The sequence below is a fragment of the Zingiber officinale genome, chromosome 7B, assembly GCF_018446385.1.
Source record: "Zingiber officinale cultivar Zhangliang chromosome 7B, Zo_v1.1, whole genome shotgun sequence".
In the NCBI taxonomy this organism is placed as follows: domain Eukaryota; kingdom Viridiplantae; phylum Streptophyta; class Magnoliopsida; order Zingiberales; family Zingiberaceae; genus Zingiber; species Zingiber officinale.
In genome coordinates, this window is record NC_055999.1 from 70,340,449 (window position 1) to 70,363,345 (window position 22,897).

At 39.7% G+C, this 22,897-nt stretch overlaps 1 protein-coding gene and 1 long non-coding RNA gene across 5 annotated transcripts; one reads left to right on the forward strand and one right to left on the reverse strand.

The window, feature by feature from the left end:
- Positions 1–6,509: 6,509 nt before the first annotated feature.
- On the forward strand, positions 6,510–7,039 carry LOC122003868. The gene is made up of 3 exons (XR_006118132.1): positions 6,510–6,648; positions 6,730–6,891; positions 6,968–7,039. It is a non-coding gene; the product is annotated as an uncharacterized LOC122003868 (long non-coding RNA).
- Positions 7,040–9,590: 2,551 nt separating this feature from the next.
- On the reverse strand, positions 9,591–15,463 carry LOC122005957 (probable LRR receptor-like protein kinase At1g51890). Of its 4 annotated transcripts, none has more exons than XM_042561219.1 (11): positions 15,312–15,463; positions 15,160–15,218; positions 14,038–14,482; positions 13,654–13,717; positions 12,825–13,051; positions 12,470–12,596; positions 11,755–11,820; positions 11,476–11,662; positions 10,575–10,891; positions 10,086–10,237; positions 9,591–10,014 (listed from the first exon to the last, which is right to left on the reverse strand). In XM_042561219.1, the coding sequence occupies exons 3-11, from the start codon at positions 14,407–14,409 to the stop codon at positions 9,709–9,711; spliced, it is 1,818 nt and encodes a 605-aa protein (XP_042417153.1). In that variant the 5' UTR covers positions 14,410–14,482; positions 15,160–15,218; positions 15,312–15,463; the 3' UTR covers positions 9,591–9,708. The 4 variants fall into 4 exon arrangements, with proteins under 4 accessions (XP_042417153.1, XP_042417155.1, XP_042417154.1 ...); XM_042561221.1 differs by having other exon boundaries at positions 15,160–15,227; positions 15,312–15,456; XM_042561220.1 differs by having other exon boundaries at positions 15,160–15,232; positions 15,312–15,456.
- Between the last annotated feature and the right edge of the window lie 7,434 nt (positions 15,464–22,897).

Consider the following 22,897-nt stretch of genomic DNA (forward strand, 5'->3'; position numbering starts at 1 on the left):
GGCTGAGGTGTATAGTGCTTGTAGAAAAGTTTCAGATTGTCCGCCGTACAGGGGAGATGCTGCCGAAATTTCTTCGGACAGAGACTCCTCCGGGGCGTGACAATTTAGTGGTATCAGAGCAGGTATACTATACTTGCTGTGTGTTCTGGATTTATACGATCTTTGTTTTCGTATTATGGATACTTTGAATAATCTGATGTCAGTTTATTGGGTATCAGCGCGCCAAAGTTTGGCAATATTTATTTGATTTTCGTGTGTTGGATTTTCGGGATTTATCTGATACCAATTCATTGGTATCAGAGCAGGGTGTGATACCTGCGTTTGGTATTTTGGACATTTTTATACTAGCCCTAGTTGCGAGACATATTGGTTTAGGCAGTTATTTTGGGTTGCACGGATTTTCCGTTTCGATTTTGTTATGGACTTCCGTTATTGATTTATATGGATTTCCAGTGTTGTTTTTCTCGTACGGAATTCCGAGGTCAATTTTGGGGGCTGGACAGCGACGGAACATCTCCAGACAGCAATTAGGTATGGTGTCATTTTGGTAATTGTTTATACCTGTAGTAATATCTGTAATATAATTTAACAGATATGAGGCGATCTACGCGTATTGCTGCGAGACGTGGTGCTGGACGAGCACGTGCGAGGACTGCTGGATCTCTGGATATACCAGAGATGCCTACCGTGGCTGAGCCTGTCGGTCAGGGACAGACTAAGCATACTGCGAATGCGGTGGGCCTTCAGACTCCGATGGCTCCCTTAGAGGTGCCTACCTCAGCTGCACCGACAATATCCACAGCTCCTGTATTTCCGGTACCACCAGGGATATCAATAGCATATCCGACACCAGCTCCAGCTCAGTCTATTGCGTACTCGGCACCACCGCCACCTGGGCCTACAGTGTACCCGGCATCAGCGGCGCATGTGCCCCCAGTACCTATCGTGTACCCAGCAGCTCCGGCATTAGGGATACCGGTTGCTTCACATCCGGTACCAGTGCCTACTGTACCTCCAGCCGCGGCCACCTACATTCACCCTACAGTGCCACCGACAGCATATGCTCCCGGTTACCCAGCAGCATCGGGAGTACCTCCTCCGGTTTATGCAGCGGTACCACCGGTAGCACCAGCTCCAGTGTTTCCGCCCGTCCCGACAGCCGTTCCGACACACCTCACTGACTTTGCCGTGGCACGAGCCAGGATTCCAGTGTTGGCAGAGTCGATGAAAAGTAGATTCACACTCTTCCGAGGAGACCGAGATCCGAGTGTAGCCTTGTCTTGGATTGAGACTATGGAGCGGACTTTCTTTTATATTGCTTGCTCCGAGTGGGAGAAAGCAAAGCTGGCTGCTTTTCACTTACGGGACGCGGCCGACACTTGGTGGCTTACTCAGCGTTCCATCATCGGTGAGCAGAACATCACTTGGGCCAGATTCAGAGAGGCTTTTGAGAGTCGTTTCTTTCCACGAGCTTATCAGATGGCTCGCCGGCAGGATTTCCTGAGTTTGCAACAGAATAATCGGACCGTGACTGAGTATAATGCAGAGTTTGACAAATTGGCCAGATTTTGTCCAGAGCTAGTTGCTGAGGACAGTTCACGTATGCAGCAGTTCATTCAGGGGCTGGATGGACATTTGCAACTAAGACTTGTCGGTCTTGGTATCACATCTTATGCGGAGATGTTGGACAGAGCCCTCATTATTGAGTCAGCTCAGCAGAGAGTTTTTCCGGATAGGAAAAGGAAGCAGCCGAGTCAGACATCTGGACACAGGCTACACCACAGCAGAGCAAGCGTAGTCGATCAGATCAGGGTACATCTGGGGTATCACGCAAACCTCAGAAATCAGGGCAGTCTTCTTCAGGACGTTTCCGGTCTTCCCAGCAGAACCGGAAACAACCCGCCAGCGACATTCGCTGTTTCAGATGTGGGTCCAGAGATCATGTCACTTCAGTCTGTTCTCTGGGACAGTCAGTTTGCTTTCATTGCAAACTGCCTGGGCACCAGAGCCGAGATTGTCCGCAGAAGACTCAGCATATGACTTCCGGAGGGACGGATCATGGAGGACAGTCCAGTCAGTCTGGTACTTATCGAGGAGGGTGTAGAGCCCAACCTTTACCTGGCCAGCAGCCGAGTGCTTCACATGCAGCAACGGCATTTGGCATGCTTGGACAGGAGTACTCCAGTGCTTCCATAGCACCCCAGAGTTCTGTTCCGGGACTTTATTATCCGACGCAAGGGCAGTATCAGATGCAGCCTCAGCCTATAGGTCAGTACCAGACTCAGTCCCAGCCAGCTGCACAGTATCAGTCGCCGTCCTCTCAGTCTTCTCTGGCGCAGTATCCAGCACCGCCTCAGTGGCCGGCTTCTGCCCAGCCGCAGCAGCCGCTGGCAGCGTTACCTCCTCCTCCGCCAGAGACTGGACGTGTTCATGCGATGACGGATCCATTTTCCGCGGTATGATTTCTATTTATGCCTTATCTGCAGATATACTGATAGATACTGGTAGCTCGCATTCATTTATATCTCGCACTTTTATGCGGGAGGTTGGTAGATTACCCACTTTCAGACCCCAGCGATTGACCGTCTCCCTACCGTCCGGTGATTCATTGGACGTCACCCAGGAGGTCAGAGGTTGCCCGTTAGATTTTGGCAACCTAATACTTACAGTGGATCTTTTAGTATTAGAAATGGTCGATTTTGATATTATTCTTGGCATGGACTGTTTGTCAGCATATCATGCCACAGTTGATTGCCAGACGAGGGTGGTCACATTTCGGCCTCCGAACCAACCCTCGTGGGATTTCACTGGCATCAGAGACGACGGCTTATCGATCATTTCGGCGATACAGGCTCAGAGGTTGCTGTCACATGGCTGTCAGGGTTTTCTGTTATCTTTGATCAGTACTGAGGACAGCAGTAGTTCGCAGCTCTCCGACGTTCCTGTAGTCCGGGAGTACCCAGATGTATTTCCAGAGGAGCTGCCAGGTTTGCCTCCCAGAAGGCCAGTGGAGTTCGCTATTGAGTTGATTCCGGGAACCGCACCGGCATCGAAAGCTCCTTATCGTATGGCACCAAAGGAGTTGAACGAGCTGAAGGTTCAACTCTAGGAGCTTTTGGATAGGGGATTCATTCGCCCTAGTGTTTCTCCATGGGGTTCTCCTGTGTTATTTGTTAAGAAAAAGGACGGCACCATGAGGTTATGTATTGACTACAGACAGCTGAATGCTGTGACCGTTAGAAATAAATATCCCTTACCACGGATCGAGGATTTGTTTGATCAGCTCAGAGGTACATCAATGTATTCTAAGATTGATCTGCGATCCGGATATCATCAGCTGAGAGTCAGAGACTCAGATATTCAGAAGACAGCTTTCCGTACTCGATACGGTCATTATGAGTTTTTGGTAATGTCATTTGGGCTTACCAATGCTCCAGCGGTGTTTATAGACTTGATGAACCGCATTTTTCTGGAGTATCTTGATCAGTTTGTTATCGTTTTCATTGATGACATATTGGTCTACTCGCATTCCGTGGAGGAGCACGCACAGCATCTTCGCACAGTTTTGGAGATTCTTAGACGACATCAGCTGTACGCGAAGTTCAGCAAGTGTGCATTCTGGTTATCCTCAGTCGGTTTTCTGGGACACGTGGTTTCTAGCAGAGGTATTTCAATTGATCCTCAGAAGATCGAGGCTGTCACCAATTGGGAGCAGCCGAAGTCAGTGCAGGAGATCCACAGTTTTCTGGGACTAGTAGGATATTACCGACGTTTTGTCGAGGGTTTTTCGCGTATTGCTATGCCGTTGACACGTCTTACCAGGAAAGGCATGAAGTTCACATGGTCCGAGGATTGTGAGATCAGCTTTCAGGAGCTGAAGCGGAGATTAGTGTCGGCTCCAGTTTTGGTTCTACCTTCTGGAGAGGACGGATTTGTACTCTATACCGACGCTTCTCTTCAGGGTTTGGGCGCTGTCCTGATGCAGCACGGCAGAGTAGTCTCTTATGCTTCTCGTCAGTTGAAGGAGCATGAGAAGAACTACCCAGTTCATGACTTGGAGTTAGCTGCCATCATTTTTGCTCTGAAGCTTTGGCGACATCATTTATATGGTATCACATTTGAGATTCTCACTGATCATAAGAGTCTCAAATATATTTTCACTCAGAAGGAGCTTAATCTCCGACAGAGGAGATGGATGGAGTTCCTGAAGGACTACGATTGTACCATTAGCTACCACCCAGGGAAAGCTAATGTGGTTGCAGATGCACTCAGCAGGAAGTCCAGAGCGACTTTGGCTTGCCACCGGACTTCAGTCACGGACTTGATTCAGAGTTTTTCTGAGTTAGAATTGGAGGAGCAGGGATCTACAGAGCAGGGTATTCTTGTTACTATGGTTGCTCAGTCGTCGATCAGGACGAAGATCCGAGAGGCACAGGCTGGTGATCAGCATTTGCAGTTCATTAGCAGTCAGATAGCTTCCGAGCAGCAGACCGAGTTTACACGAGACGAGGAGGGTGCTATATACTTCCGAGGCAGATTATGCGTACCTCAGTCTCATCCGGTCTTATAGGAGCTACTTCAGGAGGCTCATCGTTCTCGATTTACGATCCATCCAGGCGGGACCCGTATGTATCGAGACTTGAGACGTTCCTACTGGTGGAACTGCATGAAGAAAGACATCGCGGATTTCGTAGCTAGATGTCTTGTCTGTGAGCAGGTGAAGGCTGAGCATCAGAGACCTGCAGGATTACTTCAGCGGATTCCTATTCCTGAGTGGAAGTGGGATCACATTACCATAGACTTTGTGGTAGGATTGCCGAGGACACGACGAGGCCATGATGCTATTTGGGTAATCGTTGATCGATTAACCAAATCCGTGCATTTCTTAGCGATCCGGAGGACTGATTCCCTGGATCGATTGGCAGATCTGTATTGCCGAGAGATCATCAGACTACATGGTGTTCCATTGAGTATTATTTTGGATAGAGATCCACGGTTTACGTCTCGTTTCTGGCAGAGTCTACAGCAGGCCTTGGGCACACAGCTCCGTTTCTGTACCGCCTTCCATCCACAAACAGATGGACAGTCAGAGCGGACCATTCAGACTCTAAAGGATCTACTGAGGTCATGTGTTATGGATTTCGGAGGCAGTTGGGAGGACCATCTGCCGTTGGTAGAGTTTGCTTACAACAACAGCTTTCATTCAGCTATCCAGATGGCACCGTTTGAGGCGTTGTATGGTAGACCTTGTCGGACACCCGTCCTCTGGGATGAGGTAGGAGAGGCCCAGTTGTTGGGACCTCATAGAGCTCAGCAGGATGCAGAGTTGATCCGTACTATCAGACGGAGGATGTCAGAGGCGCAGGACCGCCAGAAGAGTTATGTTGATCGGAGACGCAGACCACTAGAGTTCTCTGTTGGTGACCATGTATTTCTACGAGTTTCACCCACGAAAGGGGTGAAGAGATTTGACATCAGAGGTAAGCTAACCCCGCGGTATATTGGTCCTTTTGAGATCTTGGAGAGGATCGGAGCAGTAGCTTACCGGCTAGCACTACCACCGTCCCTGGCAGGCTTCCACGTGTATTCCACGTATCTATGCTGCGGAGATACGTGCCCGACCCGACGCATGTGCTGGCAGATATTCCAGTTCCAGTTCAGCCTGACATTACCTATGAGGATATTCCGGTACGGATACTCGACCGGAAAGAGCGTCAGTTGCGGAACAAGACTATCCGGCTGGTTAAAGTCAGATGGCAGCATCATTCGGACGAGGAGGCTACTTGGGAGCTCGAGGATACTATCCGAGCTCGATATCCCCATCTTTTCACTTGAGGTATGTGATTTATTTACCGTTCAGCATTTAGACTCTATACCTGTTGTTAGTGTTTGCTGATGGTAGATAACGAAATTTGGGGACCAAATTTTTATTAGTGGGGGAGAATGTAAAATACCGAAAATAGGCGAATATTAATAAGGGAATTTTCTGGAATTTTTGAAAATTTTTCGGGAATTTTCCGGAGCTTGTACGGACGAGTTAACGGGGATAAAAACGGGACCGGAAAAGCCTGTTTAGGTTACCCTATTTTATTGAGGAAAACTTTTAATTTCTTTTCCCTTTTCTTTTTTACTTTTTATTATATTTTTCGCCGTTCCTTTTTCCCTCTCCCTCGCGCACCCGAGCCTCCCTTCTTCCCCACACCCGATCTCCTCCGTGCCCTCACCGCCGGCCCAGCGGTTCTCCTCTTCTTCATTTCTTCTGCCCAACGCCACTGCTCTTCCGCCGCAGAGCCGATTTCTTTCTCCTCTCTGTGCCTGTGCCCGCGCGAAGCCTCAGCCGAGCCAACTCCGGCCTATGCCCTAGCCGCCGGTGACGCACGGAGCAGCGCCGCAAACCCCCCGGTGCCCTAGCGCCGATCACCGTGCATCACCCTTTCTTCCTCTGCCCTAGTGTGAGTTCACGGCCGATTTTCTGTGCCGGCACCCGAGCCTAGCGCCGCCGCCGCCACCGGGTTTCTCTTCTTTCTGTGTCCGAACCCTAGCACTGACATTGCCGACCAGCTAGCCACAAGAACTTGCCGGCAGGAAGAACCAGCACCCCCATTTTTTTTTGTCTCTGCCCTAGATTGCCGGAATTCAGAAGATTAGGTAAGTCTTCGGTTAGCAGTAGCAACTCAAGTTTTGGGGTTCCTTTCTGTGCCTAATTCAACTGCATGATTTTTCTTTCAGCCGACCACAGTGCCCTAGTTGGGTGTACTGCCGCCGCTGTTTCTCTGCACAGTGCCGCCGTCGTTCGCTCTATTACCGGCCAGCCGAACCCTAGATCGTTGCTTGCTCACCTGGGCCTAGTTCCCTACTGCTGAAGCCTTTAACCCGTGCCCTAGCAGTGAGGTCACTTGTTCTAATTCCAGTAGCAACCATCTTTTGTAGTTGGATCATGTGCTAATTGTTTTTGGATTTTCAGCAGCCAGGTTTTCAGCTGTGTCAATTGGAAATTCTTCGACCTTGGATTTAAAAGTGATACATCCAGATTTTTAGGTGAGTTTAGAGGTGATTCCATTCTACATTGAATTTCATTAACAGTAATGGATAGTATCAGTTGATTAGTTGATATTAGATTTATAAATGTATTTGTTGTATTCCATTTGGATAAGTTAATTGATAATCCAATTGAGGTTTATAAATTTGGGTTTGTATTTAAGTTAGATTTCAGGGATTCGATTTTGCTAATTAAATTGTATATAATTAGCTAAACCTGTATGTCGTATTGATACAGGACTTTGACGCGAGATGAGTATCTCGGAGTCGGAATTGGACCTTTCTTTTGTCGGAGGCGGGTACTTTGACTTTTGTCTTTTGATATGCATAATAAAGTGTTTAACATATAGCAAGAATTGTGTTTTCCATTTGATTCGGTTGGTCACTATATGATCTGTTACATGTTGTTTGTTTATTTATTATGCACTGCATGTTATTATTTATCTGACCATACATGCTTTCGGTAGTGACCAAACCATGTGATACATCATGTTCCGGAACTAGGGTTTATATGATACCCTATCTGTTTGTGTACCTTCCATCTGATACATTGACTTGTGGTACACCTTTTATTTATGTATGGATCTTGCTATGCTATTCATGATATTGCCATGTTTAGAGTCATGCATCATCTAGCATGATTGCATGCTGTGAGGTTGTCTGCTCCATTATTGTGAGCGCATCACCAGTTACATGTACTGCACACACCACCACCCATGGATTAGTGGTATATCAGACAGGTGTGTGGTGGTTCTGCTGTTTGGCTCCGTTGGTCTAAGGACTCAGCGTGGTAGCCGCGCTCTGTTTGACCTCGTTGGCATTTAGTGTAGCAGTGGTAGCCGACAAATGGTGGACTCTGCTTGGCTCCGTTGGTCGGGAGACTCAGCGTGGTAGCCGGCAGAGATTTTTCCTCCCGTCATTGTGTACTGGGAGATGAGAGCATTGAGCTCCCCATTTATGAGTTGGGGCAGGACAGGAGTACTCGACAACATTCCGTCCACTCGATCACTGTCAGGAGCAGTGATGTCCGAGTGCACGGTCACCATATGCATTTATTGCATTTTATTGTTGTGATTGCTGCACCTATATGTTGCATTTGTATGGATGCATTTGATTGACATGCATACAGGAATATGATTTCTTCGGTCTGACGACCTGTTACCTTTGTACCTTGATTCCGGTTAGCACAGTTATCTCCTGATTTCGTTTCAGTTGCATTTATTCCTTCTCGTATTCAGGAGACTGTACGCATGATTAGTGTTGTCTGTTATTTGTTTTATTATGTACCTGCTGAGTGTTGGACTCACCCCGTCTTCATTGTTGATATTTTCAGGTTGAGGCTGTCCGGAGCAGTTCCAGTCACTGGCCCCCCATCTGCACGTAGAGCCAGTTCTCTACTAGTTCGTTATTTGTTTTTATTTGGCCTTTTTCTATATCTGACTTTGTTTTGGTATTGTCTTTGGATTTTTCCTATGGATATTGTATGGAGTGATACCTTTTTGATGGATTTTTGATATGATATTGGATTTCATTCTACTACGTGCCTGCCTGGACGGCAGAAGATGTGAGTTCGTTGGATTTGAGTTTTACGAGTATAGTGGAGTAGGGTGGATTTCGAGTCAGAGTCCTATTGTTATTGAATATCTTTATAAACTGCGTGGTGTTTGTTTTAATTTGTGTTATTATTCCAGCCGCATGTGGCTGAGGTGTATAGTGCTTGTAGAAAAGTTTCAGATTGTCCGCCGTACAGGGGAGATGCTGCCGAAATTTCTTCGGACAGAGACTCCTCCGGGGCGTGACACTACACACATGCAAGAAACAGTACCGTGATGCATGTTGTTTGCAAATTATATTATTTTGGTAGATAAAACACGTGAATGAGTAAAAGGAAAAGATTTTAGGCTTAGTAGAATAAATATAAAATATATAGAATTTAAGTTTAGCAATATTAGACATAATGATATAATTATTAAGATAGAAGATGATGAGTTACCCGAAACTAAGAGATTTAAATATTTATGATCATTTTTATAAAACGATCAAGGGATAGAGAGATGTCTTACATAGAATATACACAGGATAGTTGAAATGGAAGAGAGCATTGACTGTTTTATGTGACCGTAAAGTACCTACCTCTAAATCTTAAAGGAAAGTTCTGCAAATATCAGTTAGATCTGCTATGTCATATAAAATTGAATGTTAAGCTATGATTCAAGCATATTAGCAAAAGATAAGAGTTACAGAGATGAAGATGTTAAGGTGGATGTGTGGACATACGAGAATGGAAAGAATAAGAAATGAGAGAATTAGAAAGAAAGTCGGAGTTGCATCTATTGAAGAAAAACTCTGAAAGACACGTTTAAGATGATACACGCATGTACTTTAACAACTAATAAATGCTCCAGTTAGACGAAATAAAACTATAACAAAAACACATATTAAACGAAAAAGAGAAAAATCCAAAAAGACTTCGTTGGTAACAATAAAATAAGATAAAATTTATTTAAATATAAATGATGATATAATAAGAGATAGAACTCAATGACGTAAAATGATCCATATAGTCAACCCCATCTAGTGGGATAAGGCTTGGCCGCGGTTTGAATCGCAATTACAATGTGTTGTATGACATTTTCCTCCAATGAAATGAAAAATATGGAATGTTGACGACTAGTCGTCGTAGAGCTCCTTGCGCTTGCGCTTCCGAATTTTGGGCGAATCAACGAGAGGGCCATCCACCTCTATAATTTCCATACTCTCCAACTTCATTTCTAGTGTCTGTTTAGTCCTTTTACATTCAACAATTTTTTCTTCCAAAACTTTCAACCTGCTCAAAAGAGTTGCGCTCTCTTCAACCATCATATTTATCTCCTCGCCGAGGTCATCCCTTTGGTTGATTATGAAATCCATTTTTTCTATCGTGACACCTTCCTGCACTGGGTCATGCCATTTGAAATAACCACAATCGCCTGCCATCTACAAAAGGAACATACAAATAATTCCCAGGAAAAGTATATTGCGAGGTCTAAGATAAATGAAAATCGTACTTTCCAATTTTTGCATCGCCAAAACCTTCTACCAGGGGTATTTTCTGTCCATGATGTGAACAAGTTGGCCGACAGTTGATGCGCGCATAAGGGGCGATCATCTTGAGCAATTGAGGTTACAAATGCTTCTTCCACTTCTTCATTTTCCATATCTGAACAGAGCGGTAGACAAATACTGAGAATGTGAAAAGAAACATTGTCCATTGCTGTGATTAACTATGTGCAACTGCTACCACAAATGTAGCATACATCAGCAAATATTTATGTCCTACTTTGCAAAGATTATCATCTCTTCAGGAAATCATTTCTCATATATCATATGGCAATTATTTTTATGGTTATCCGAGATGCCTAGATGTTTTGTAAAAATTATGGAACTAAAAATGGTAATATGACATTTCCATCTTATTTTCTAAGAAATCTATTCACAAAAAGGTACCAAAAACATAATGCCATATTCAACTGTAAGGCTGGATTGGTTAGTCTCACCATCCAAGGGCTTCATTTCAATGATCTCTTTAAGTTGGATTGCTACTTCCGCCATTTGAGGTCTCTTACTAGCTGATGAGTCTGTGCAACTCAATGCTAGCTGAAGAACCTTCCACACAGAGCTAGTGTCGTAGCATTCATTCATACTTGTATCAACAAAATGTGCTTCACCGGCAACTCTCTGTGATATCCATCCGACAATGTGTTGCACTTCTGAGCCAGAAATTATCGGAGGTTGGCCAGTAATCATTTCCAGAAGGACTATCCCAAAGCTATAAACATCAGTTGCTTTACTGACGCGGCAAGTACAAAGATACCTAAAACAAGAAATTATGATCGCAATTGAAACAAAGCAGCAAGAAAAACTATTGTTATTTTGCCTTTTCCTAGCAAACTAGAGGTGTGGTGACACTATCTGATGTTAAGAATGGAAATGAAAGAACAAGTAGCACTAAGTAATTGCAATTCCAAAAATTAAGCTTCAAACCAAGTGTTAGGGAGATAGCAGAGTTTTTATTTAAATATTCTCATGTATCATCTCCAGCATAATTGTTATAAAAAAGATAGAACATGTAGTTTTTGAACATTTGCGAGACATCTTATTATTAATTTGCATGTGATTCTTTTGCAAGTTGCCCATATGTGGTTAACGAAGTTGTCACTTTGCCGATCTCACTGCCCATTTATGTGCCAATAAAATAGCTTATGAAGAATTCACTATACATTTTTATTATTTATAAATTCATAACTTCCTCCCACACATCACACCATCTTCTTATTTATAACATAGAAATAATAACTAAACATAATTGGTAGTCATGCAATAAAGTGTTCTATTAGTCTCATGTGGTTCTACATTATTTGACTACCTTGAGATAGTATGGTGGAGAAAAGAACTTACTCTGGATCAAGATATCCAGGCGTCCCAACCACTGTTGTGGTTACACTAGTGACATTCTCATTCCAAGTCTTGGAAATTCCAAAATCTGTTATTTTAGCCTCTAAATCTGCACCCAAGAGAATGTTTGCGCTCTTCACATCCCTATGAACTATTGGTGGGTTGCATCCAGTATGCAAATAGTCCAATCCTAAATAAGTATAGAGAATTCATGTCGACTTAAGAGAAATATGCACAAATCCAAAATAGAGTAACAGAACAAGAAGCTTTATAGTTTAAAACCTTGTGCAGCTTGGTATGCAATTTGGAGCCTCTGTACCCATGTCAACACAGGAAACCCAACTTCACCTACGATTGAGACAACATAGGAATAAGAAAGATCATAGTCATTGCCCAAATATTTCTAAGCCCCAAGTTTATGCATCTATATTTGGTAAAAGAAATATAATACTCCAACCACATATTCAATGTTGCATGTTGCTTACAAACGCAAATCTTGTGCAATATGAGAATCTAGCTGACTTTGCAACATTCAATGATTAGGGCCATTACAAACCATTGAAGAATGGTGTTCATTTAATAGCTTTTAATTTTAGGAAAAATAATGACGGAACATTAGACGAGTTGGTTATCACATGACAGATTTGTAGAATTGAGCAAGGGTTAAATCCCGGTAAAGCCTGAGAAATTACCCTACCATGTGATAGTTAGCTTCGGTTTCTGGTTGGACGATGAATTTCACATTTTGCAGAATAAAAGCATCTTGCATTTAAGCAATAAACAAGTAAAAGAAACCAACAACATGTCAAATATGATTACGTAAACATTTTCTTGAATGTTTATCATTTTACTGCAAAATTCAATATATACACAACTAAGCAAGAAATATACTCCTAGATCAGCATCACACATCTTATCATTTCTTTCTATGAGTCTTAGTTACACTAGGCAATCTGTTGATTCAAATTACAGTCTTAGAAATGTCATAGTGCAAAACCTCTCAGATGGTCTTGAAGGTTTCCTCGAGGCATGTACTCATAGACAATAGCAAGGTTATTTCCATCCTTGCAGTAGCCAATTAAAGAAATTAGATTCTTGTGGTGAACTTGTGTTAGGCTCCTCAACTGCAACACAATACAAAATGTTATGATGCATATTTATACATTTCTCAAAGTTCATTCTATCTTTAATTCAGTTAAGCACCGGTGGTCAATTACAATGGCGTACCGGAGTGTATTTTATTTTCACCATCATCTTCAAATTTGGTTGCTAGATTTCTATTTAAAAGCACAAATTAATCTATGGCCGAGGACACTTCAAAATTTGAAGGTTTAGTCAAATGAATTATATACCTCGGCGAAGAACTCCATGTCACTCTGTTGTGATGAGTGTCTCTTTAACTTGATTGCGACATCAGTACCATCTTCCAAAAGTCCATAATAGACTATACCAAATCCTCCTTTGCCAATGACCTTCTTAAAGTTGTGTGTCATTTTTATTATTTGTTCATAGGTGAACAAGTGAGCATCACTTTGAAATCTACTGTTGGTAAATTCGGCAATTCTTTCTGCAACCAAACCTTCCATACAAAAACCACATTCACATAACTGAATTAGGTATGGATCCATCATATTTGCATAATTAAAACATTGATTAGTCATATGCCTAATTAGCTTCTAAAGCATTGATCACATTAGGAAATATGAAAAAGAAAGATCATTTCTCTCTTGTATTTTTGTTCTCCAAATTATAAGTACTACCAATTGAAGTAAAAATAAAAAAACAGTTGCAATTATGATGAAGCATGATGCTAGTGGTCTTCTCATGACTGATCTTATTGATGGGTTCAAACCATAAGAGAGTCCTATAACATTTCACAAAACTAATTTATGAAGGGTGGACCGGACATTAGAAATTTTTTGTAGTTGCTGACAATTGAACGGAGAACAAGGGAGACAATTAGAGAAGGGCTTAAATTGTATCAACTGAAAGTTTTTAAGTTATTTAAATGATAAACATAAGATTTCTTTTTTTCCTTGGGATAGATTTATCTATCTTGTATTTATTTTTATAGTGGAAATTTTCATTTTTAATTTTGGTGTTGATAACCTTAATCTTTCTATATGCTTCTATTAGCATATGGATATAAGAATAAGTGAGTGTTTTTTCTCGAGCACAAACCTGGAATGTCTGATTCATCACTAGCATGTTCGTGCCAATTCACATTTATTTTTGTATCTTCATCCTGAAAAGAAGTAGAACCTTTTTTTTGAAATTGATATAATGGTAGAACTTCAACTCATGATTAGCCTAAAACAATCATTTTGACAGTTCAGTAAATATAATCCACTGAATTTATTTGCACAATGCCAATGGGATTCAATCATCATTTTATGAAGAAACACATTAGGTGTTAAACTGGTTTACGAAAAACTACCACAGTTAACTTGCACGAAGATGAAAAGCGCTGTATTATTCTTAGAAAATAAGTTTAAACTGATTGCGTTAATCAAGAACGAGGATAAAAAATTCAAACCAAGCACATGAAAAAAGATGAGCATATACCTTAAACCGCCTAAAAACTTGTGTGAAATGGATGAGTGGAATAAGCGTCAAGTATTTTGCTATTGTTTCCTGTGCCCCTTTGAGTTGACTATGAATTCGCTTACCATTGAACACTAAGTAGAAAGTGCTTCGTTGCTGGCAACTATCAGCGAGATCATGGCACTGAAACAAAACCTCCTCCATCTTTTGAAATGCTTCCATGGCAGCAGTATCAAGCACCCTGTCATCAAGTATCTTCAACTGTCTTCCTACCAATTCTAAGTAGTCTGCTAACTCTTTAAATTCCCTCTTCATCATTTGTGCATCAGTAGCTGCCTTTATAACTTTACCAATCAAGGAAACTATCGTGGCCACATCATTTATAGTCGCCATATTCACTACCACCGACAAATTTTGTGTCCTATGAAGGATGACCCCGCTTGTTCTATATTTTGATGTATGACACCTACAGTAAAGTGTTTTTTTTTTTGAAAGAAGAATGAAGTTAGATGATTTAGATCCTGCTCACCTATAGAGATCATAGAATCAATAGCAATATACAAAAATGTCTTGAAATAATACCTGGGGTAGGAGATTTAATTAACTGAGATTCATTAGCTGAAATTTCACCTCTCATCAATACGTTTAGTTCGAGTATTTATAACACAACCAAGTAACACGGGTATTTGAGCAATTCGTCCGGTTGTTTTTATGGAACTTTCCTCTTATATCATCAAACCATCACCCATTAATACAATCATGCAATATATAAATACTTTATCCAATTAGGAATACTAATCAGTAATAAAACTAAACAGAGTTGCATCTAACTAAAGTAATGAACACAAATTAGAAGAAGTAACACAAATTAAATAGAAATTCAATTTTTAAAAGTTTTAAATATTGTAAAATTTTTATTTTTATTATGGTAAACCCTCTTGTTTAGGATGATGGAAAATACAAAAGTAATGAACTTAGTGACACACTAAAGTGCTGAATTACATGCTTAACATATATGTTAAACCAATCATCTAAAATAGATTAAAATAGTTAGGGGGTGTTTGGTATGAGCATGGGAATGAGAGTTATATCCACACTTCCAATGGATATTTGGATTATTACGAATTCAAATGTTACTTTTACCTTTCAACAATACATCTTCAAGATACTACTGCAATCTTCCTCTTCAGCAAATAAAGAACCTGTTGATTCTATCCTACAAATTAGATATATACTTTGAAACTTACCACTTGCACAAAACTGAGTATGTATGAATTGAGTGATGTACTTCATACCTTAGCCAGATGAATCCCTGATCAAATCCCAGATGCAAATTTAACAAGAAGATGAAGAGAAAAGGCCAGAATGAGCCCCTTTTTTATCTCGCTTTCTAGTGTATTTAAACTTAACTTATCCCAGAAGCAAATTTATAATAGTTTTGATGGGGTTTACTCTTTGCAGTTTCGAGGAACTCAGAATGTGAAGTCAACGGGGAAAATGGTGAAATAGGAACAAGGATTCCTGTATTGTATGCAGTTTGGAAGCTCTTTCTAAAGATCCTAGCGCGTTGAGCTAAGCAAAGCTAAAAAAAATATCCAATATGATCAGTCTAAAGAGATGGACAGTCAAATCGGTGGCAGAAGAGTAAATAACGCGTTACGACTATTCAACACTAACCAAAACGATTAATGTAGGTTAAAATAACTAATGAATACTCGGTGTCAACTAATTTTTTTTTTTTTTTAAATAACCAATGATAATCAAAATTACTTAAATATTCAGGGCATTCATAGTCGTAAACCACTTAAAGAGATTTATGCTCCACCATATTACTATCATATCAAAAGTTAAAAACCCTACTTCTTTTAAAAACTTCTCTCCACTATCATAAAACCTCTCTTTTAAAAACCTCACTTCTAAAATCCTCTCTCTACTATTTTTTTTATAAATTTAGTCCTGAGATTTTGATACATGTTTATAAAAAGAAAAACTATAACTTTTTACCGAACCCAGTAGATAAATTTTCAAAATACTCAAATACGCGCGTATCATAGTTTCAAAATTACCAAATCACGTAGCCACTTCCTGTTTTGCCCTCATCCTCAAATCATTTTGACTGGAAAATAAATCAGTTGAATCGATTTCATTCTGTTTGAAAGTCCATCAACTGATTTTAACCCAAATCAGTTGATGGATCTAGAAACCTCGGAATGATATGAAATCAATTCTTATATGTTCGTCTAGTTCTCCTGATTATAAAAATGTTATTAAACATCAATTTGACCCAATTATTGAGAGTAGTAATTTTTTGAATATAAATTAGTTTTTCGAATATATTCGTGTTCAAAAAATCACTACTCTCAATATATTATGTTAAATTGATATCATAAACGAACACATAAGAATTGATTTCATGTCATTTCGAGATCTCTAGCTCTATCAACCGATTGTGACCGAAATTGACTGATAAATTTTTTCAAACACATATAAAGAAATCAATTCAATTAGAAAATTTTTCTAGTTGAATTGATTTAAGAATGAAGATAAAATGGAAAGTGAGTACATAATTTTGAAACTATGATATGTGATTTTGATATTTTAAAAACTTTTCTACTTGATTCGGTAAAAACCCGAAAAAACTATAAACTCGACCTATATAGTGCCGGAGAGATTTATATCGAAAGGTTTATAACATAAATCGCATGTTATAAATCTCCCATTGCATATGCTCTAATTAAGACTACTTCAATATGGTTAAAATTATTCTGAAGTGGTCAAGCTTCCAACTCCCATCAAAACTATTCGGACTTAATTAAAATTATTTCAATTTAATTAAAAATATTATAATCTAAAATAATAAACTTGGATTAAAACTACTTCAAATAATTATTTTAACACTGATTAAAATTTAATCAAATAATTTTAACTATATGAACAACTTTACAGGCATCTTATCTCTGGTAAATGACAGTACGTGAGTGCATCAATTCAAATTTCTTTTGAAGATAAGAATCTTATATAGTCATTGTAAATTAAACTAGTCATGTGACTTGCTTGAAAATTGTCTGAAATTAAAGAGAACCCACAAACTATTGAGCAACTTTAATTTCAGACAATTTTAGATTGCTCAATAGATTGTGGGTTCTCTTTAATTTCAGACAATTTTCAAACTCTATTCTTTAGATTTTCAGAGGCCGATTTGAATCATGCAGTGGGAGTTTTAATTAGAAGCATTGCAAATGTTTCAGATGATATCGCACCAACCGACGGAGAAAAATAACCTTGATTGCAATGCCTAGCATAATAAAATTCATCATTTAAAAGTTTTCACAAAGAAACTATCAAGAGTGTTACGAGAATAATTATCCCCTATAAATTACTTATTCCATAATATTCAAATAAACATAAACAGCAGAAGAAGAAAAATTCATTTTGCTCTACATATTTCTGTTTTGTTTTGTCAAAACTAAACATCAAATACAACTCAACTAAGCATCTTGTTCCCACGTAAGGAACATCATCAAACAGCTCCCTCAGATGTCTAAGAAAGAACCATAGGAACATCTTGTTTGTCAAATATTTTAGATACTTTCGTGCAATATGTCCATGCTTCCCAACTTCATTTCTAGTGCCTCTTTAGTCCTTGTACAATCAGCATTTATTTTATTCCAAATCTTTCAACTTGCTCAAAATTGCACTCTCTTCATCTGCCATCTTTATCTCCTTTTATAGCTCATCCCTTTGGTTGATTATGATAGTTCTTGTAAAACCCACATAACTAGACAATCAAAATAAAAATTCGAATAGGAAAAAATAAGAACATGTGAGCATGGATCTTCATTTCATCGAGAACATGATATAAGAAAAATAAGTACATAACCAAATATGACAAGGAACCTGATTGAAGAGTCATATCCTTGTCTTTAGTGTCGTCGGCTTAATTTCTGTGGAAGAAGATGCGGCAGAAAGGAGGGTCTTTCAAGAGGCTTAAGGGATACGACGTCGTAAAGCTTCCTGTCAATGGGGAACAAGAAACTATGTCAAGATGATTCCCTAAATCTTTGGGGGTCAACCCTATATATAGTGGACATCTATATCAGCCTATAGATAATAATAGATTCGGGACTATAAATCTATATATATATTGAATATCTATTATCAGCATATAGATGACAATAGATGCGAGACTAAAGGTTCTACACATATAAGGTCTACATCCAACAACCGAACCCAATAATCCTAAGTTAGATCACTTTAAAGGGTTCAGATCGTATTCACATATGAAACTCACAAATAAACCCACCTAATAAGGATAATTATATCCAGCAATCTCTCAGTTGGGCTATACGTGAGTTGTATGTGGATTACAAGTAAAACTTTAGTTGATATCAAACTTTATGGGTAGAAGATATCCCTACAAGCAATTTGGTCCATTAACTTCATTAGTATAAGACTAAAGAGGTCATAGCTACTGTATATGATAGTAACAAGCCCCAATAGTAATCACAATATCAATATCATTAATGACATAGATCAAGATGTATATGTGTAGAGTGAAAATTACATGAAATATTATTAGTATATGTCAATTTTCAGCTGATCTTAAGATAACCTCAAAAGAGGTCATATCATATTTGTGAAATACTTTATGCTAAACTGGAATAGCAAATCATGATTAACTTTATGATTCCAAAAAGAATCTGTATTATATTTACAAACACAAAATGCTAAACAGCAGTAGTAAATGATGATATCACAGTCAGAGTGTCAAACAAACATATAAATTCTCATTAATGTTTTGAACTTTAAGTATGTACAATAATCAAAATAAAATATTTACCTTTATTATCAAATATAGAGCAATCAAATATAAATACAGACTCCCACTAGATGAGTTCTTCTTCCATAAGAAGGACTCTCATATCCACAATATGCGCATGAAACACCTTAGGCACTAAGCCTTTGGTGAGTGTATCGGCTAATATGGAATCTGTGCTGATGTGCTCTACCATGATCTGACAACTCTGAACTCTTTCTTTAACCGCTAGAAACTTAATGTCGATATGCTTAGACTTCGACGAATTGCGGTTGTTCTTGGCATAAAGTTATGTGTCTTTATTATCACAGTAGATCCTTAGTGGTCTGTCAATGCCATCACGATTTGTAATGTTGTGACGAAATTTCGCAATCAAATCCCATGATTGGATGCTTCGTAGCATGTTACCAATTCTGCCTCTATAGTAGAAGTGACTACTAGCGTTTGCTTGATGTTCTTCCAAGATATAGCTCTTCAGTAAGTATGAAGATATAGCCCGAAGTGGACCTCCTACTATCCAAGCATCCAGCAAAATCGGAGTCTAAATATCCAATCACCTCCAGGTGATCTAATCTCTGATATGTGAGCATATGTCTTTTAGTTCTTTGCAAATACCATATCACTCTCTTTATCGCTTTCTAGTGTGATGCTCCTAGGTTACTTACATATCTACCTAACATCCCCACTATAAATGCTATATCAGGTCGAGTACAAACTTGTGCATACATGAAACTTCCCACTGCTAACGCATATGAGAATTGCTCCATCTCCTTTATTTCAAATTCAAGTCGTGTACACTGCTGCAAGCTGAACTTGTCACCTTTTGACACAAGTGTGTCACCAGGTGTATAGTTCTGCATATCATACCTTATAAGCACCTTTTCAATATAGGCCTGCTGTGAAAGTCCAAGAATGTCTCTTGAATGATCACGATAGATCTGTATTCCTAAAACAAATGATGTTTCACCAAGATCTTTCATTTCAAAATTACCAGATAGAAATGATTTGGTTTGATGCAGCATACCCTTATTATTACTCGCAAGCAATATATCGTCCACATACAAAACAAGTATAACAAACTTGCTCCCACTGAACTTAACATATATGCACTAATCAATGAGGTTCTCTTTAAATCCAAATGAGATAACTACTTGATCAAATTTCTGGTACCACTGACGGGACGCCTACTTTAAACCATAGATGAACTCCTTTAATCTACATACTAGGTGCTTTGAGTTCTTAGACTCAAAGTTATTTGGTTGCACCATATATATAGACTCCTTTATGTCTCCATTGAGGAATACAGTCTTTACATCCATTTGATGTAGCTCCAAATCATAATGAACTACAAGTGACAAGATTACCCTAAGGGTATCTTTCGTTGACACAGGTGAGAAAGTCTCCTTGTAATCAATGTCTTCTTTCTGAGTAAATCCCTTGGCAACAAGACGACCCTTATACTTTTAGACATTGCCCCTTGAATCTCGCTTGGGTTTAAATATCCATTTACAACCAGCGAGCTTCTTTCCTTCATGCAATTCGATAAGTTCCCAAACATCATTGTTCGTCATAGACTTCAACTCTTCTTGCATGGCGTTAATCCACATTGGGTTAGAGCATTATTTGACTTCTTGGAAAGATATAGGATCAGTCTCCAACCCTATGTCAAAGTCATACTCTTAGAGATAAACATAATCATGAGAATTTGTGGTTCTCCGTTCCCTTATAGATTGCCTTAAAGGCACTTGTATTTGAGGTACTTGCTCATCAATATGAGGTAATACTTCAATTTCAGTGGCAGGTTCTTCCAATTACATTGAAGATGTCATGGGAATATCTTGGTTCACTACGCTCACTGGATGTGTGATACTAATAATGTGCGGTGTGGTAACCATATTGTTATTGATCATACTAGTAGTGACCACAAGAGGATTGCTAACACATTCCTCAAAAGATACTTCCCTGATCTTATCACTCCCACTGTCAACAATAAACTTGGCATTTCCTATTTCAAAGAAGGATCTATTAGAGGGATCATAAAATTTATATTCTCTTAACTTTTCAAAATATCCTACAAAATACAGCTAATCGTTCTTGAGTCAAGTTTTCTTTCATTAGGCTTGTAAGGCCTAGCTTCACTTGGACAACCCCAGACGTGTAAGTGTCTAATGCTAGGCTTCTTACCCATCCACATCTCGAATAGAGTTTTAATTACTGTCTTACTAGGTACTCTATTGAGTAGGTAAACTGTAGTCTTGAGTACTTCACCCCACAAGGACTCTAGTAGAGAAGTGAAAGTCATTATACTTCTTACCATGTCTTTTAGAGTTCGATTGCGACGCTTAGCTACACCATTCTGACTGGGTGTACTAGGCATGGTATACTTAGGCACAATTCCACACTCAGCAAAGTAATTCGCAAAATGTCATGGACGTTGTTCACCTGATCCATCATACTACCGTAATATTCACCTCAACAGTCGAATCAGGCGACTTTAATTTTCTTACCTAGTTGAAGTTCAACTTCGACTTTGAAAATTTTGAATATGTCTAAAGATTACAATTTCTCATGAATAAGGTACAGATAGCCAATTCTATAATAGTCGTCTATGAAGCTAATAAAATATGTGTGTTCATTCTAATATGCCTTAGAGAATGATCCACAAATATCCATATGTATTAGCTCCAAAACATCACTACAACGGCTAGACCCCTTATTCCTTTTGTTAGTGGTCTTCCCCTTAATACACTCTATGCAAACATCAAGGTCTGACATGTCAAGAGAATCAAGAATTCCATGTGACATTAACCTGTTTAGGCATTGTTTGAATATATATCCTAAATGTCTATGCCACAACATGGAAGAATTTTCGTTAGTCAATTTACGTTTCATACCTATACTATGCATTAATACGTTGTCAACTATAGGAGTAAAGGTGTTCAATTTATAAAACTTATCAACCAAGGAACTATTGCCAACTAACACTGAATTAAAGAAAATACTGAAAATTCTATTTCTAAATGAACAAGAATAACAAGATTTGTCCAAATAAGGAATTGAAATTAAGTTCCATCTAAAAGACGATACAATAAATGTATTTTCTAAATCTAGAAAAACATCAGTTCCTAAATTAAGCCTAAAAACACCTATGAACTCTACTTTAGCCTTCTTGTCATTCCCCGTATAGATGTATCTTTTACCATCAAGCGAATGATGGCTCCTAAGACAACCTTGCATTGTGTCACTTATGTGAGTAGTAGCACCAGCATCTATCCACCAAGTGTCAGTGGGTACTGATGGACCCCGTTGGCCGGCTAGAATGGGGGTTGAATAGTCATGCATAAAATAAATAGAAACTCTTCTCGAACTTAAAAGAACACCTGTATAAAATAAAATAAAGAAAATAAACTATAAGACGAGGCTCACAGATTTTACTTGGTTACAACCGGGGAGGTTGTTAATCCAAGGAAATGAATCGCACTAAGTATCTCCTTCAGGCGGAGAAGCCTCTTACAGCAGTGAAAGCACATAAAGATGAAGCTAAACTAACAAAGTGAAGCACACAAGTGTTGGAAATCAAATTGCTTGTTGTTGTTGAAGCTTCTGGACCAAGGCTGTATTTATAGCCTTGGTTAGGGCGCTTAGAAGCGTTCCAGGCGCTTGAAGTGGGATAGAAATCTATCCCCGACTCAACGGTCAACGTCCAATCAACGGTGATAAAGTTTGGGTTCCGGGCGCCCAACCCTCAAAGTCAACCCTGTTGACTTTTTCAATCTCAACCCTCTACTCCGGTGCTGCTCGCCTCAGTCTGGGTCTTCCGCTCCGGCTCCGCTCGCTTGGGTGATTTTGGGCAATTAAAATAAGGCTCACCCGAACCCAATTTTGGTCTTCTCCTCGAGCAGACTTTTGCTTCGGCTTCTTGTCCCTCGAACGCCGCATACGTTCTTCTCGTCCATCGGTATACTCTTCCGCAGCACCTCGTCCCTCAAACGCACCGAGCCCGTCAGCTCTCTCACGTGCCATCCTTCTCGCTAGTCGCATCTTTCTCTCGACTTTTTGTGCTCC

What these genes read in the sequence shown, in the direction of transcription:
- LOC122005957 (XM_042561219.1), bottom strand. Translation starts at nt 14,409, where the DNA reads ATGGCGACTATAAATGATGTGGCCACGATAGTTTCCTTGATTGGTAAA. An exon ending in ACATGGAGTTCTTCGCCGAG is followed by an intron (nt 12,597 to 12,824) that starts GTATATAATTCA and finishes ATTGTGTTGCAG; the next exon opens with TTGAGGAGCCTAACACAAGT. An exon ending in CCTGGATATCTTGATCCAGA is followed by an intron (nt 10,892 to 11,475) that starts GTAAGTTCTTTT and finishes TTCTTGTTTTAG; the next exon opens with GTATCTTTGTACTTGCCGCG.